Below are 14,012 nucleotides of genomic sequence, written 5' to 3'. Positions count from 1 at the left end.
CGCACGATCGCTCGGATTGTTTCACGTAGGTTGTCGGAGTCACTGGCTTGAGCAACAGCGCATTCTGGAGTCAGGCGACGATTATACTGTCTGGTGCGCATGTCCAGGGTTTTTTCGATGGTGGTCGCCTCGGATACCAATTCTTGGACGGTGTTCGGTGGATTCCTCATTAGTCCCGCGAAGAGCTCCTGTTTGACCCCTCGCATGAGGAAACGAACTTTCTTCTCCTCAGGCATGTCTGGGTCAGCGTGACGAAATAGGCGGGTCATCTCCTCTGTAAAAATTCCAACATTTTTATTTGGTAGCTGAACCCGGGTGTCTAGTAGAGCAGCGGCCCTCTCTTTGCGAGCGACGCTCGCGAACGTTTGCAGAAATGCGCTGCAGAAGACATCCCACGTTCGGAGCGTTGACTCCCGCTTCTCTAGCCAGGTCCTTGCGGTGTCTTCCAGGTAGAAATACACGCGACGGAGCTTTTCTTCGTTGTCCCAGTGGTTGAGGGTGGCCACACGGTCGTATCTTTCTAGCCAGGTTTCCGGGTCTTCAAACGATGACCCATGAAACGTTGGTGGTTCCCTGGGTTGATGAATGACGATCGCGGGCTGGGACGCTCCGGTTGTCATAGTCGCTGCAGTAGAGTTCATGGCCTTGGCTTTCCGCGCCTTGTCTTGTAGAAGCCCGTACTCCGGTGGGAGACCTTGCTGTCGGCGGCTTGTTCGCTGCTCTTGGTTGGCGTCGGTGTCTTCTCCGCGACGTGGGCTGGGTTCACGGCTTGACCGGGGCATCCGGTACATGAACGAAGCAGCGCCTCCACCAGATGTCACGGGGTCGTGACGTGGCCGCAGATAGGAGACTTCGTGTTGGGATTTAGCTGTTTATTTGGGCGAACCTGTGCCCAGTAAACGGAAAGTACGATTACAGCAGCAGTCTTGCACAGATAGCAGTCTCGGAAAGATAGCGGCGAACGGAGCGTCGGCCTTCGTTCAACAACTGAAAAGCGGCGAAGCGCGTCGGCATTTAGAGTCTTGCCATCGAATGTTTTAGCGTTATCGCTGGTCGTGGCGTGGGTTCCAGAACAATCTGTACCGTTCGCACAGTGGGCGTGGTCTTATCGAAATGATCTACTACAGTCGGGAACCTTCTCGAAAACTGCAGGCGTGGTTTGCGCTGAAAATTGTGTGGTGTTTTGGGACGATAACGAAAACTTGGGAAATGGAACGTGGCAATACTCACATTGTGGTTTTTCGATTTTATAAACGAAAAATATTGCAGTTGTACAGTTAAAAAGTTCTTTTAAAAAGCCGCTCTTATAATGTTTCAACTTTTAACTTTTTGAAGTGTTTTGTACATTTGTTGTTTTAGAGGCCTTACAGCCTTTATGCATTATTTCATATTTTCTTCGTAGTTCCGAGAACTTTTATGCTAGGGCTCTGCAATGTTCTTGCAAGTTACTTGCTGTGTTTTGTAAACATAATAATTGTGGTTTCATGCTCAGATAATAAAATAGGTCGTCCACTACGCAAGCAGGCTTTTAGTAAACCAACGTGTGATCTTTAGGATTATTGTTATTTAACCTAGCATAACGTAGGCATCAACGAGAAGTTGCATTTGAAAGCAGTTTTGCACCCGTCGTTCGCCTCTCATGAAGGTATACGATAAGCCAGAGAATCGCACTACTCCAGGCTACACTGGCGCTGAAGTAAAACAGGCCATCGTAGCTTCCGAGCTTGTCTCTACAGTAACCTGAAAGTGAACAAAAAGAAGACATGACTCCTTGAATGACACAGTTGTATCATTAAAAATACTTGCAAATAAATGAACACATGAGTATTCAATAAAGAATTCAAAAGTAGCATCAGGTTTTAGGCATCTGACACGCTCACAGAAAAAATACAAACAGTAAAAGCATACAAAAAGAGGGATTCAGTGAATTTCACGAAATGGTTCTTCTGTACGGGTTCCAAATTCTTTGCAGCATTGCAAGAGTAGGTGGAACATTTCTTGAATTTTCTTAGAATGTATGAACGAGTAAAACCTGCACATGTGTTTTTCTTGTAAAAGCAGTAAGAAAATGTCAAACAACCAGCTTTTTTGCAGCAACACATATTTGACTGTTTTTTTTCGGTTTCGTCACGTAGAAATGCAAAGCCAGAACAATAGGTATTGTGTTGCAAAGATGCTGCTGCAAAAAGCTTTTAAGCTTGTTTGGATGTCCAGGATTATATTTCCAGAATACCTCACGTTAAAATATTCGTAATAACATATATGGGCAAATCACGATGGGTACTATATCATTAGTAAAGCTGGCTGAACAGTGAGAAAACGCAAATGTGACAGAGAAATTTAGTGATTTTTGTCTTCCTGTTCAGCTTTTATAGCGCTCGTTGGATGAAAACAGAACTAAAACACTTATGTCATGTGAGAAGTAGCTGTAATCCCAGACGTGCCGGGCGAATATTCCCAAAAGAAATTGGCGGGAGATAATCCGTCATGTCAACAACTTCAATATTCTGGTCATTGAATAACTCTAAAGAAAAAAGTTGCAGGACTCATTTAGTATTTTGAGTGTTTCACAAAAAGCTCGAGTTCGCTGGCACGGGTTGTTATACTTCCAATTGAAACAGACATCGTAGGATATGCCTGTTTACCATCCGTTCGTGTACCTAATATTTTCTATGGACGGGCCTTCGACGTGGCGGACTGGTTAGGCCTATCTGTCATGACCAGTAGGCGGCCCGCTGCGTGCTAGTTCACGCCCCAATGTACCTAAATAAAGTTACTTTATAGCCATGCATACCATACCTTTTTTTTCGATGAAGTCGCCCCTGCTTTCTCACCAACAATACACCCGGCCTCCGAATGCACCAAAATTTGCCTGTAGTTTTTTTCTATATGGCCGTTGAGACCTGCCTGTGTTAAAACCTGCCCGTATTTCTCACATCAAGGGTCTGTGGCTTTAAGCCCAGCCGCGGTGGTTTGGTGGCTAAGGTACTTGGCTGCTGACCCGCAAATCCCGTAATCCAATCCCGGCTGCAGTGGCTGCATTTTTGATGGAGGCAAAGTGCTGAAGTCCCGTGTGCTAAAATTTGAGTACATGTTAAAGAGCCACAGATAGTCTAAACTTCTGAAGCCCTCCACTATGGCGTCTTTCATAATCGTATACTGCTTTTGAGACATTAAATCCCACATATCGTCGTCATAATCTGCGGCTACAGTCGAACACGTGAGGACATGCCCTAGCCTAAACCAGATACAATGGCCCTGCCTGCCAAAAGTAGGCCTACATCCAAAGAAAGACCGATTCCTGGCCGTATAGCAAACTACCTCCTTGTACTTCTGCTATACACGGTTCAAAACATGCATAATTTGTAAAGTGGAAGTTGTTCAACAAGCTTTCAGAAACAGGAAAAGTCAATACGACTTTCACATTGCGAACAAGGTCACGGAAAGTGAGCCTGGGTATGTGGCATACTCTTACCAATCATCAGTGGCCTCTCCAGGAGTGCGAACGCGGCCACAAAATTGGCAGCGCCCAGACACAGGCTGAACACTGCTGGATCGACCAGCTCACCGCACAGCACGAAAATGTGTGTCACAGCTATGCCGTTGCAGGTACCTGCCGCCGCCGATAGTACCGCCAGCGCATGGTAGGATGCGAAGAGCGGAAGCAACGAATGCGCGATTCCATTCACGGTTAGACACAGTGCCATCATGGTACTCTTTCGAAGAAGCCCTTTGTCCGTTATAGGCCCGGAAACGAATCTGCACACGAGATCAGGTACTGTTATGAACGTGACGAGCGAGACGGCGTTCCACTTGGGAACACCGCATTCCACGGCGTAGTCCACCACGACAGTGAGGAGCGTCGTGTTCAGGTACCAGATCTGACCCAAGCTATAGGCAACTACGTAGAACTTTGGATTCTTCAAGAACACGAGCCACTTCGTCAAGGTGTTCCGTGGAACAGTTTTCTTCTTCGGAGGACTTTCAACGGTATTTAGAGGCGCTTCGCACTCACGTGTCTTCGCGCAATCACTGCAATGCAGAGACGTCTCGAGTGCCGTTGTCCCGTTACAGAAGCTTAACGAGTTGGTATCACAGTGTTTATGGTCGTGGGATTTCAGTACTTGGGTATCGCTGTTGGACTCGTAAATGTACGCGTGCACGACATTGGAGAGTGTCATTGAGGAACTTCGCACGCTTTTTCTTGAGTCCTGCGCAGGAGTTGTTTCTCGCCAAGGCGTCCTTGTGAACAGCGCTGCCACTGTGGAGTTCAGCATGACTGCGCCGAAGACGAGGAAGCCGCATTTGGTGCCATACTCGTCAAAGAGGAACTGCACCACTGGCGGGAAGATGATTCCCCCAACCACACTGCCGCCGATTGTGATTCCCGAAGCGAGTGCTTTGTTCGTGGTCATGCTCTGGTTGACAGCAGCGTAGCCCAGCGTCAGCAAAGACAAGCCGAACCCTGCGTAAAAGAGAATGCACTAAAATATATGCCATATTTTAAACAAATACAATTGCACACTGATATGAGAAACAAAATTTTTGTGTCCTTGCTATAAAAGCCTGGACTGTTAGGTTGCAGCTGAAAGAGCTCGGTGATAAGTTCTGTGGTTGCTTTCGACGCTGGTGTACATATACGCTTAAGGACATCTTAAACGTGGCATTGGTTCATGCTGTCGCTAGGCGAGGCTTGTGGAATGATGCGTTCAAGACAACGGCTGCTACTCAAGCTATGACGATGAGTCAAGCATGAGAACCCTGGCGCACTGGCGGATAGTTCTTAGCACAAGTGAGGAAACGTATCTTTATCTGGCTATTGAGATGGTAAGATGTTAAAAATAAAGCTCTTATTACAAAGCGTGTGTGTGTGTGTGAAGTGTTTTTGCACAGCTCGATATGTTTGTCTGGCTTTTTGCCTGGCATGCTACTCTAGAAGCAGGGTGTGTTCATTTATCACTATTTCTTAAAAACAAAAAAAATCAACCAGACTAACCACCAGTCTGAAGATTATCTTGAGTTTGTTGTAAAGTACTTTTCACATTAAACATGCACTGTAAGAAGAATTTTCTTTTGAAGAAATGGTTATATTATGATTCAAAATAAAAAAAAAACACAACTTGTGCCCTATTGCAAGTTTCCCGGCTAATCAATTGTCGCAGGCTTCACCAATAAATCATGTCTAAACCATTTAACGGTCAACCTTGATTCTGGCTGCACGCACTTTTCCAAACACGCTTTTAGCGCTTTGACTCGTAGCAACATCACCATGACCAACAAATGTCATAGATTCGGCCCACTTACTTGTATTTTGCCCGCACAGAAAGGTTGATAAATTAGCTGCCTAAGTGAGTCTCAGCTCCTTGTTCCATATTTTGGAACGTGGTACTACACATTCACAAAATTTAGCCTTGAACATACATGCTCATTTGTGCCCACAATATCACGTTATTAGGTCGGCACTCTCCCAACTGCAACGTCACACGAAGTCATAACCACTGAACTATGTGGGGTCAACAGCTTCTGGCCATTCGAAAATCGGTACACACGTTTATACAGCGATAGCGCGTAGGAAGACGAAAGTGCAGGATGTTGCACATATTTCAATAATGTTGCCTTCTGCAACCCATGTTTGCGGTTACACTCGATTTCGAGGGTAATTGATGTTTTTTAGACACTGAGAGTTACGAAAATAAATCGACAACTTAATTATGAAGTCCAGCTTTCGGAGAACTTCGTAAGTAGATGTCTGCAGCTCTTGATGCATTTTAGCAACGAGAATTCTTTTGTTTTACAAGCTTACGACTGGGTGTTCCGCAATGGAATGAGCAATATGTGTTTGTTTTTCTACATTTTTATTTTTATATCACAAAAATAAATGGTATTCAGTGTCATACTTAGTACGTTATGAGAAAAGACAACAGTCTTTCAAAAACCGCTGTGGCCAGAGATGTTCCACAAGGTTCGCCTTCTAAAAATTTTTGAAAAATATAACATTTCGGTAATTCTAGAATTGGTCACATTTGCAACCACCACACATTTTGATTGTTCAGTGTCATTATTTTTGAATTAATATATTAGTTGTTCTTACCATGCATGACGCCCAGACTTATGATCAGGAACGACACATCACTGGCGAAGTAGCTGGCAGAGACAGGAAGAGATGCTAATAAACAGCCGACCACAAGTAGGGTTGAGATCTGAAAGCGTTGTGCTAAGATTCCTGAGATGGGACCTGCGTAAAAAGATTCACTATACAGCTTCTAACGATAGCTTTTAAGCCTCCTGTAGCATATTATTCTAGATATTTTTTGAAAGTGTTATCGTCCACGTGCGTGCCTAATATTGATATACAATGTCACAGAACACGGTCACACTTTTTACAGTGAATGTTGTTATAATATCGCCACACGGGTCACGTTCACTCCGCAGTTGTCGGTCGCCGCCGGTGTCCGTACCCACTATCGCACAAAATAAGACAAGCATTAGTAAATAAAGAACACCAATGACCCATTGAGGACCCAACCCGGGTCCCCTACATGCCAGCCAAGTAGTCTACCGCTGAGGCAAGCCGGTGCTAAGAAAACATACTACAATAAACAAAGCCACAGGTGGGATCGAAGCCACCATGACAATTATTAAACAAATCTGTGTAATAGCCACGGTTCCCCCTGGTGAATCGAAGGACTACCAGCGGAGCTACTCCGGTCATTCAAGGACCAGAGAATTATCTAGTAATGTTGTAGGAGGCTTTGTGGTTGAGGCTTTAAATAGCAAGCTTTGAAAAGCTATCAAGATTTCTTCCAGATGTTTCCTTGTTGCACTGCATCACGATCAATCAAACCTCAAAAATAGGTAATTAGGAAAATTTAGAGGAGGTGCTTTAGGTGCTATAGAGGCTTTAGGTGTTATACTAGAGAGGCTTTAGGTGTTATACTTCCTTAAGAAACTGTATATATGAAGCACGTACACTCTTATGAATATACCTCGCTTTGCTGATAGATCGGTAAATTATATTTCCTCTCAAATAAATTCGTCAATACTTTATTGACATAGAACTGATTTGTTGAATCCATCTTTGAAAAGTGTTGCTTAAGTGAACATCACGCAATGATAAAGATTACCTTTTTTCTCGTAATGATAACGTTGGGATTTTTTGATAGAAATTATCTATGTTGTGGAAGTTGCAGGATTGCCCAAAACAGGTTATTTCGGCAGCTTACTGATTTGTAAAAGGTGCCTTGCCCTCCATGACGTATACGCAAATGGAGGAAAAAAGTGTGAATTTAGAAGCCCCATTTTCTTCCTTCAAGCCAGAAGCGATAAGAACACACATATAATTATGTATGTTTGTTCTCTACAATACTAGCGTATTAATGTAATTTAAGAGATAGTTTAAAAGAATATGTCATTGACGTAAATTCAAGGCGTCTTTGACAACACTCGATACTTGAACGTGCTGTGTCCGTGTGGTGAATGAGCAACGCGACGACAACCAACACAATTTCGTTGTGCTTTTCCCTTTTGAAGATGACAGACACCAATGGAAAGTTCGTGTTATGTGACTGGAATGGCGCAACCCCTTTAATTAGGCTCATGCACTAACACTGTAAGACATAGTTGAAACTGCTAGTTGCACCTTTCAAAATATCGGCCGTATCTTTTAAGGAACTTAGTGCATGTTCATACAACCTATACAGTTTTTCTTTATCAGATTGCTTTGTGTTCGCTCACTGAAATATTTAACGGAATCATAATGTTAAATGAACTATGTAGTGGTAGGGAGTAAACATTCGCTCATGTATGTAAGATATAAACCTGTGTTTGTTTAGGTTTGTCGGGTTCTCTTTGCATAAAGTGTGAGTCGACTATTGAGTCTAACAACTCATGTACTTCCGTATGGGGTGCTGGATAACGAGTTTTATTGAGCCAGAACCTTCAAGAGTACTCACCGTGAATATTGAACAAAGGTCTTACCGTGCGGTTAAGTGTGAAGGCTAAACGCGATAACATCTTCTCTCGTCACACGTGCGCTAGCTGAAAGTGGACAAAAGCGTTAGAGGATCAGCCGGGAAACACGGCGGCACGATGTGTGTACTCTCTCTCAAAGGTGGGATAGGAAGAGGTTGCTGTACAAGTGCACGAGCCGGATGTCCTTGATAAAGCTTTCACGGTACAGGGGGCATATTATTGAAGTGTCCACATGAAGGACGTGCGTGTCTACTCCACCTAATGTGGTGAAAGCGTGTAGACCTGCAGCAAAAAGCATTAGGTCACTTCGCAAGTGCGGTGAACGGAATACCATGATAAGCACAACTCGAGGGCAAACCCGAGTTTGGAATGAGTGTTAGCGCACAGCCTCCGAGCTTTACGGGGCAAATGATTCATCTTAGGATGCTACCTTTGCCGCATTGAAGTACACCCTGCGCATCCCGTGTATGTCGACAGCTGTCAATGTTCCGTGAACGCAAATCGACGTTGGGAAATTGACTGTGCCTTTCTTGTGTGTATATACACATGACAGGCGTGAATCTGTGACGATGGAGACCGGGACAGGGTGTGTGTGTTGTACAGGTGTTCATGTTAGGCTCTGTCTCGCTTTTATTCTCTCGCTTTCGTGATTGAAATATACCAACGGAAAGCGGGGTGATGCCCGGAAGCTCCGGCCAATCAATTTCGTTCTGATTAGGTCATCCTCTAAATGGAGATTCTCAAACCAGCTCCCATGGCAACCTAACTCAGCTGGCAATGGCAGCTGGCGACGGGAAGTTTCAGGTGGCGACGGTCTAAATGTGTACGTGCTAGCAGCCGCTATTTAAATGTGCCCCAACTATATAGTATGTTTTGATTGTAATCACACGTGATTTAGAGCAAGAAGAATACAGCGAAGTATCCAACAAAGGCATGAGTGAAATGGTGGTGTTGGATCTTGAGACTTGAACTGTGACACAAGCAGATCTTCATGCAAAAGAAAAAAATGAAATATAGTTGCCTGATCATGTATTATTTTAATTATGCTACTATCGGTGTGCATCATACGTGCTCAGTGACAGAACAAACGAGATGAAATCGGAAAGAAGGGGCAGGACGGGGATAGGATAGTACAAGGGTGAGAGGTGTTCTAAACTGCAAGAGTGCAGCACGAGGGGAAATGATAGAAGTAGAGCTTCCTATAAATAGTCATGATTCAAAAACTTGTGAGCCACATCCATTATTCTTCAACGTCTTTGGATAAGCAGTATATAGAGATTTAATGGTGGGTGCACATGTAGCGCCTCATATCGCTCGAATATGTTACCAAGCTTTACAGCAATTTATACCATTCGAACAACACCGGCCAGAAAGAAAACACTGCAGGTGGGATCAGTGAGCCACCATCCGGGATACAATTGCGACTGGGATTGTATCCCAGACGTTACATTCACTATTGTCACGTAGATGAAATACCAGAGTCCGAAAGAGTGAATGATGCTAGTGCGCATTAAAAAGCATCATGTGGTCGAAACTCGCGCAGCTCTCCATAACACCTTACCTCATAAAACGTACTTTTGACACGTAAACCTCCTTCCTTCTGAAAGCATTATCATTTGTGTTAAGACGGGCGTGTGAATTGACCGACTCACCTGCTAACAAGTTGAATACCGTGGCCAGGCACATTGGCCAAGAAGCGTCCGCTCGGGATACTCCGAACGCGCTGGCGATTCCCACGTAAACAATGGCACCCGACCGCATCAAGGCCAGCGTAAATAAATTGATGGTGGAGGCCGCCACGACGACCACCCATCCCCGCGAACAGGCCATCAAGGGCACAAGTACAGTGTGTATTCCTCAGTACCCTCGTTGCTCAAGGGCGAAGGTGCAGTGACCGCCACCACTCTCAACATTCGACGAAGTAGGAGTAGCACCCCTGCCGTAACAGCAACTTTTTGGCGTTGGACGATACTGAGCTCCTTATCACCTCGCTCGTATCACCCACAAGTACTTGTTAAGGTGGCCACCAAAAGATAACGACGTCGTTAGATGACTCCTTCTTTTGCGTTCACTGACAACGTATGCGCGTACCTTGGTTTTACTTGGAAAAGTTTATAGGCATGTAATGTGTACTCGTCCGAATTGTGGCGTAGGTGGTTATTCAAGTGCCCGGTATCTGTAGCTTTGGCTGTTACATCAGGGTGGTTATTCATAGTAAAGAATGTAGTTATCTTGAACCAAAAAAGTTCTCGTTAGGACGTGAGCGTAGTCAATGTTCTGGTTAACATCGAGAGAAAGAAGTCGACTTTGGCCGGGCACGTATTGCGTCGGACAGACACCTGGTGCTCAGTTAGGGTTTCTTGCTGGGACCGTTTGGTCAACGCTACCGACGCGAGTTTTCAGGGACCAAGCTCCTTAGGGACGACCTATAGCTCACGCCCAATACGGCCCACAAAACCCAGACCAAAACTGATAACCTTCACTACGAAAACAGAAACATATACGGAAACAACCAAACTTATATGTAATCAAGTATACGACAGCACAATAAATGATGCATCTGTGCATCCGTGCATGCCACCACTACATCCCCAGTTTACGCTTCTTCAACATTACCATTTATGGGAAAAATATCGAGACCTGACGTGGTTCTGTGGTGGAATACTTGGTTTTCACGTAGAAAGCTGGGCTTTGATTCCTGCTGTGACCCTGACATATTTTGCTTTAGATTCGTCGGGAAAACGCAGCCAATGTCAGCTTTCCCTTTAACTCTCACGTGTTAAAATTACTCATGTGTGTTTTCACCGTTCTAGGGTAGATATAAAGCGTCAATTACCTGTGACACATGCCCGCATACAAGTGGCACCTAATTGACCACGTGAATGTGCCACTGTCTGGCGCAAATAGTTTGACGAAATGCGCAACGGGATTTCGACATTATTAATGCCATGAGCAGCGAGTCGTATTCGTGAAGTTATCACTCCTACCTACGCTAACTTTCTTTTACCCGAAGTCAACGGAGGGATCACATGAGCACCCAGGCGTAAGCGGCTAGATAGATAGATAGATAGATAGATAGATAGATAGATAGATAGATAGATAGATAGATAGATAGATAGATAGATAGATAGATAGATAGATAGATACGTAATTTGTCGCCAAAAGTGCTTGCAGTGCGCAGAGAAATGCCTCGCACTTAAAACGCCCCCGCAGTCTTCCTCAATATGTTTTTTTTTTGCGTTTTTGCAGGTCATTAGTGCCTCTTTGATAAGTGATGCAATACAAACATAGCAATGCTTCAAGTTGCTTTCAGAGGGCAGACCAGGTGTTTCTGGAAGGTAAATGAACTGTCTGCTCTAGCCCGCACCAGGGCCCGACGTGAAAGTAGACCTGGCGTCGTGTCTTTCATCTAGCCCAGCCATTGCGAAAGATTTGAAAGGCTAGGCTACAACATTTGTAGGAAGAGTGCGGAGCACGTTCACAGTGGTGAATCGTCTGACCTAAAAAACCTACTTTACCAAAGGGCTCAATGTGAACGTACGTTGTCGTTTGTGACGCATACGGAAGCTCCAGTGTTTACGTGATACGACATGTACGACATGTGTGACAGCAACACGAACATGGCTCCGATAACATTCATTGTGTCTGGGCCAACAGAAACGTACGAGCAACGAAGGCGGCGCGCATATATCAGGACTGTATATTTTAAAGAGTGTTATTGCTTCTCCCTTTGTTTTATTTGAAAATGCACCAAGTATAAACGATTCTTCATTGCGTTCTTATTTTTATAATTTCAAACACGGTGAATATCCTGAATTTTGCTTGAACATATTGCAAATAATAAACTCTCGTGGCGTATGCTTCACAACAGCAGTGGTTCCACTGTAAAGATATGTTTTAAAAAATTGCTCGTTTTGAAAATGGTAGCATGGACATATATGCTAAAAGCATTATCTCGTGTTTCAGTTTTCTTGTAACTGTCTTTGTTATCACGCATCAACAAGTAGCTGGTAATACAAATGCCATCTTTAGCCGGTGCATAAAACGCTGGCAGGACACTGCCCGTTCCGTTATCAATCCGTTCTGTGTCTTCGCGGAATAGCAGTCACCTTAGAGGTATGCTACAAGAATTGGTGTCATTTCACTAAGAAAGTTGCGAAGCCATAGCGAACACAATATTTGGGCAGATAAGACATGTGAATAAGCACACACACGGTTATCTTTACTGGCCAGCGGCATACAACCATCAACCTTATCGCCCCTCCATCAATATTTCGCCAGGGCCGTAGCCATACCGTTTTGGTCTCACGTGTACTAGTGTGGAGGCTGAAATCAAGCAAAGCTGACGCAAATCGTCTAAACCAACCATTGTATTCACGAGATAATTACAGCAAGGTTCACAATCACCACTACAACTAGTAAAACTTTCCCGGTCAAGTGTAGGCACTATGACGCGGCATTTAAATTAGTGATATAAAAAAATGCCATTTATATTCGTTTGAGACTGTACATTTCAATGAAATTTTCATTAACAGAACTTTGAAATTAACTTATCTTAAATCATAAAAAGAGCACTTCATTGCAGAGAGGGTTATATTTTATCTCCCACGGTTTATTATCTCATCTTTCTGTTTATCGTTTGTTTCATAAAAAAAATACTGTACCTTTTACAGGCACTAAACGTTTACGCCAGAATATGTGTGCACATATTGTACAAATATTCGCGAAGCAATTATTCAAAAAATTGTACCAACTTCTTTTCGTCAAAAAATGTAATACTTTATTGACGATATGCATGATACACTGCTTGTTGGAGAAAATATACGTGGTGTTTCTTTTAGCAATGTAAATATTATCATTCACATTCTTGTGGGGGTGAGAGCTGCCGCATCGAATCATCTGCACGTTGAAACTGAAATTGCTTGCATTTGCTGACGTTACCACAAAATGACCAATTTTTAAGTCTTGTCCTTCAGTTCCGGCTAGAGGCAAGTTGTTTCTATAAGAAATAAAATAAACTGGAGTAATTCTATTTTGTGACGGCGGATGACCAAACAAACTGATGAATGCAGTCACATTCCCCAATTCATAGTCTTCCTGTATGGGTGCACTGCTCTTAGGGCATTCCAACACTGTGCGGTCGACCAATACTTGCCACGCATGGCCGCACCAAGGCACTTGGTAAAACGTCAAAGACGGACAAATGCGGACTGCTCCACTACACATCGCTGTGCCTCAGTGACATCCCATTGCTTCAGAGAGTGCCCCAACAGTGATCGGGAGCACGATGAAAGTTCATGACGTCATCGTGAGACGTTATGCAGTGACGCACGTCTTGACACACAAAATGTTAATGTAAAAAAGTGAGTGATCTGTCATAACCTATGATGATTTCAATATGTGACATCATGACTCACACGGAGAAGGACCGGTGCTTTTCGTTCTTGGACGAATGCGAACGCCGGATAAATAATCAAGTGTGCCGTTGACGGCGCCCTTGTAGTGGGGAGCCACAATGTGCAGCGTATTGATGTTTCACCTAACAGAATATCCTTATGCTTACGGTAATGATCACTGAATTGGAACCACCTTCCCGGAACCATTCCCACTATCCATGACCATATATAATAAAAAAGAAATGCCTAACATTTTATAATTATCGAGAAACTTGTACATGTGTGTTTGCTGCATTTTTTGTTTGATTGTGTAACTATTTTGTTAACTGTTTTTTGTGATGTCTTTATCGTTGAGGGTATAAGTTAATAAATAAAATTTAGTGAAGCCTTGGAATTGCAATCGAGCCCGTTGGCCACATTGAAAATATGACGCTTTTACTCATTATTTTAAGGATCTTCTTCTCCCGGAAGCCTCTTTTTCTGAGAAAATGATATGTAAACTTTTATGTACCTCTGTGCTACAAACAGGTAATTCTCCTTGATTGCTTTTTCTCCACTTCAAAGAATGCCGCACGATTCACTTACCCATACCACGACTAGCTTTTAGCTCTTAGTGATTATTGCAAAGGATTTTTATGTGAGAAA

At 43.7% G+C, this 14,012-nt stretch overlaps 1 protein-coding gene across 1 annotated transcript; it reads right to left on the bottom strand.

Annotated features, from left to right (window-relative positions):
* Positions 1-857: 857 nt before the first annotated feature.
* On the bottom strand, positions 858-9,893 carry LOC119164435 (monocarboxylate transporter 12). The gene is made up of 4 exons (XM_037416624.2): positions 9,624-9,893; positions 6,092-6,235; positions 3,476-4,465; positions 858-1,740 (listed from the first exon to the last, which is right to left on the bottom strand). Exons 1-4 carry the CDS (start codon positions 9,799-9,801, stop codon positions 1,589-1,591), a joined length of 1,464 nt encoding a protein of 487 aa, XP_037272521.2. The 5' UTR covers positions 9,802-9,893; the 3' UTR covers positions 858-1,588.
* Positions 9,894-14,012: the final 4,119 nt, after the last annotated feature.

The sequence above is a fragment of the Rhipicephalus microplus genome, chromosome 8, assembly GCF_043290135.1.
Source record: "Rhipicephalus microplus isolate Deutch F79 chromosome 8, USDA_Rmic, whole genome shotgun sequence".
Lineage (NCBI taxonomy): Eukaryota > Metazoa > Arthropoda > Arachnida > Ixodida > Ixodidae > Rhipicephalus > Rhipicephalus microplus.
Note: the sequence above shows the minus strand (reverse complement) of the source record. Positions and strands in the feature narration are given on the sequence as shown.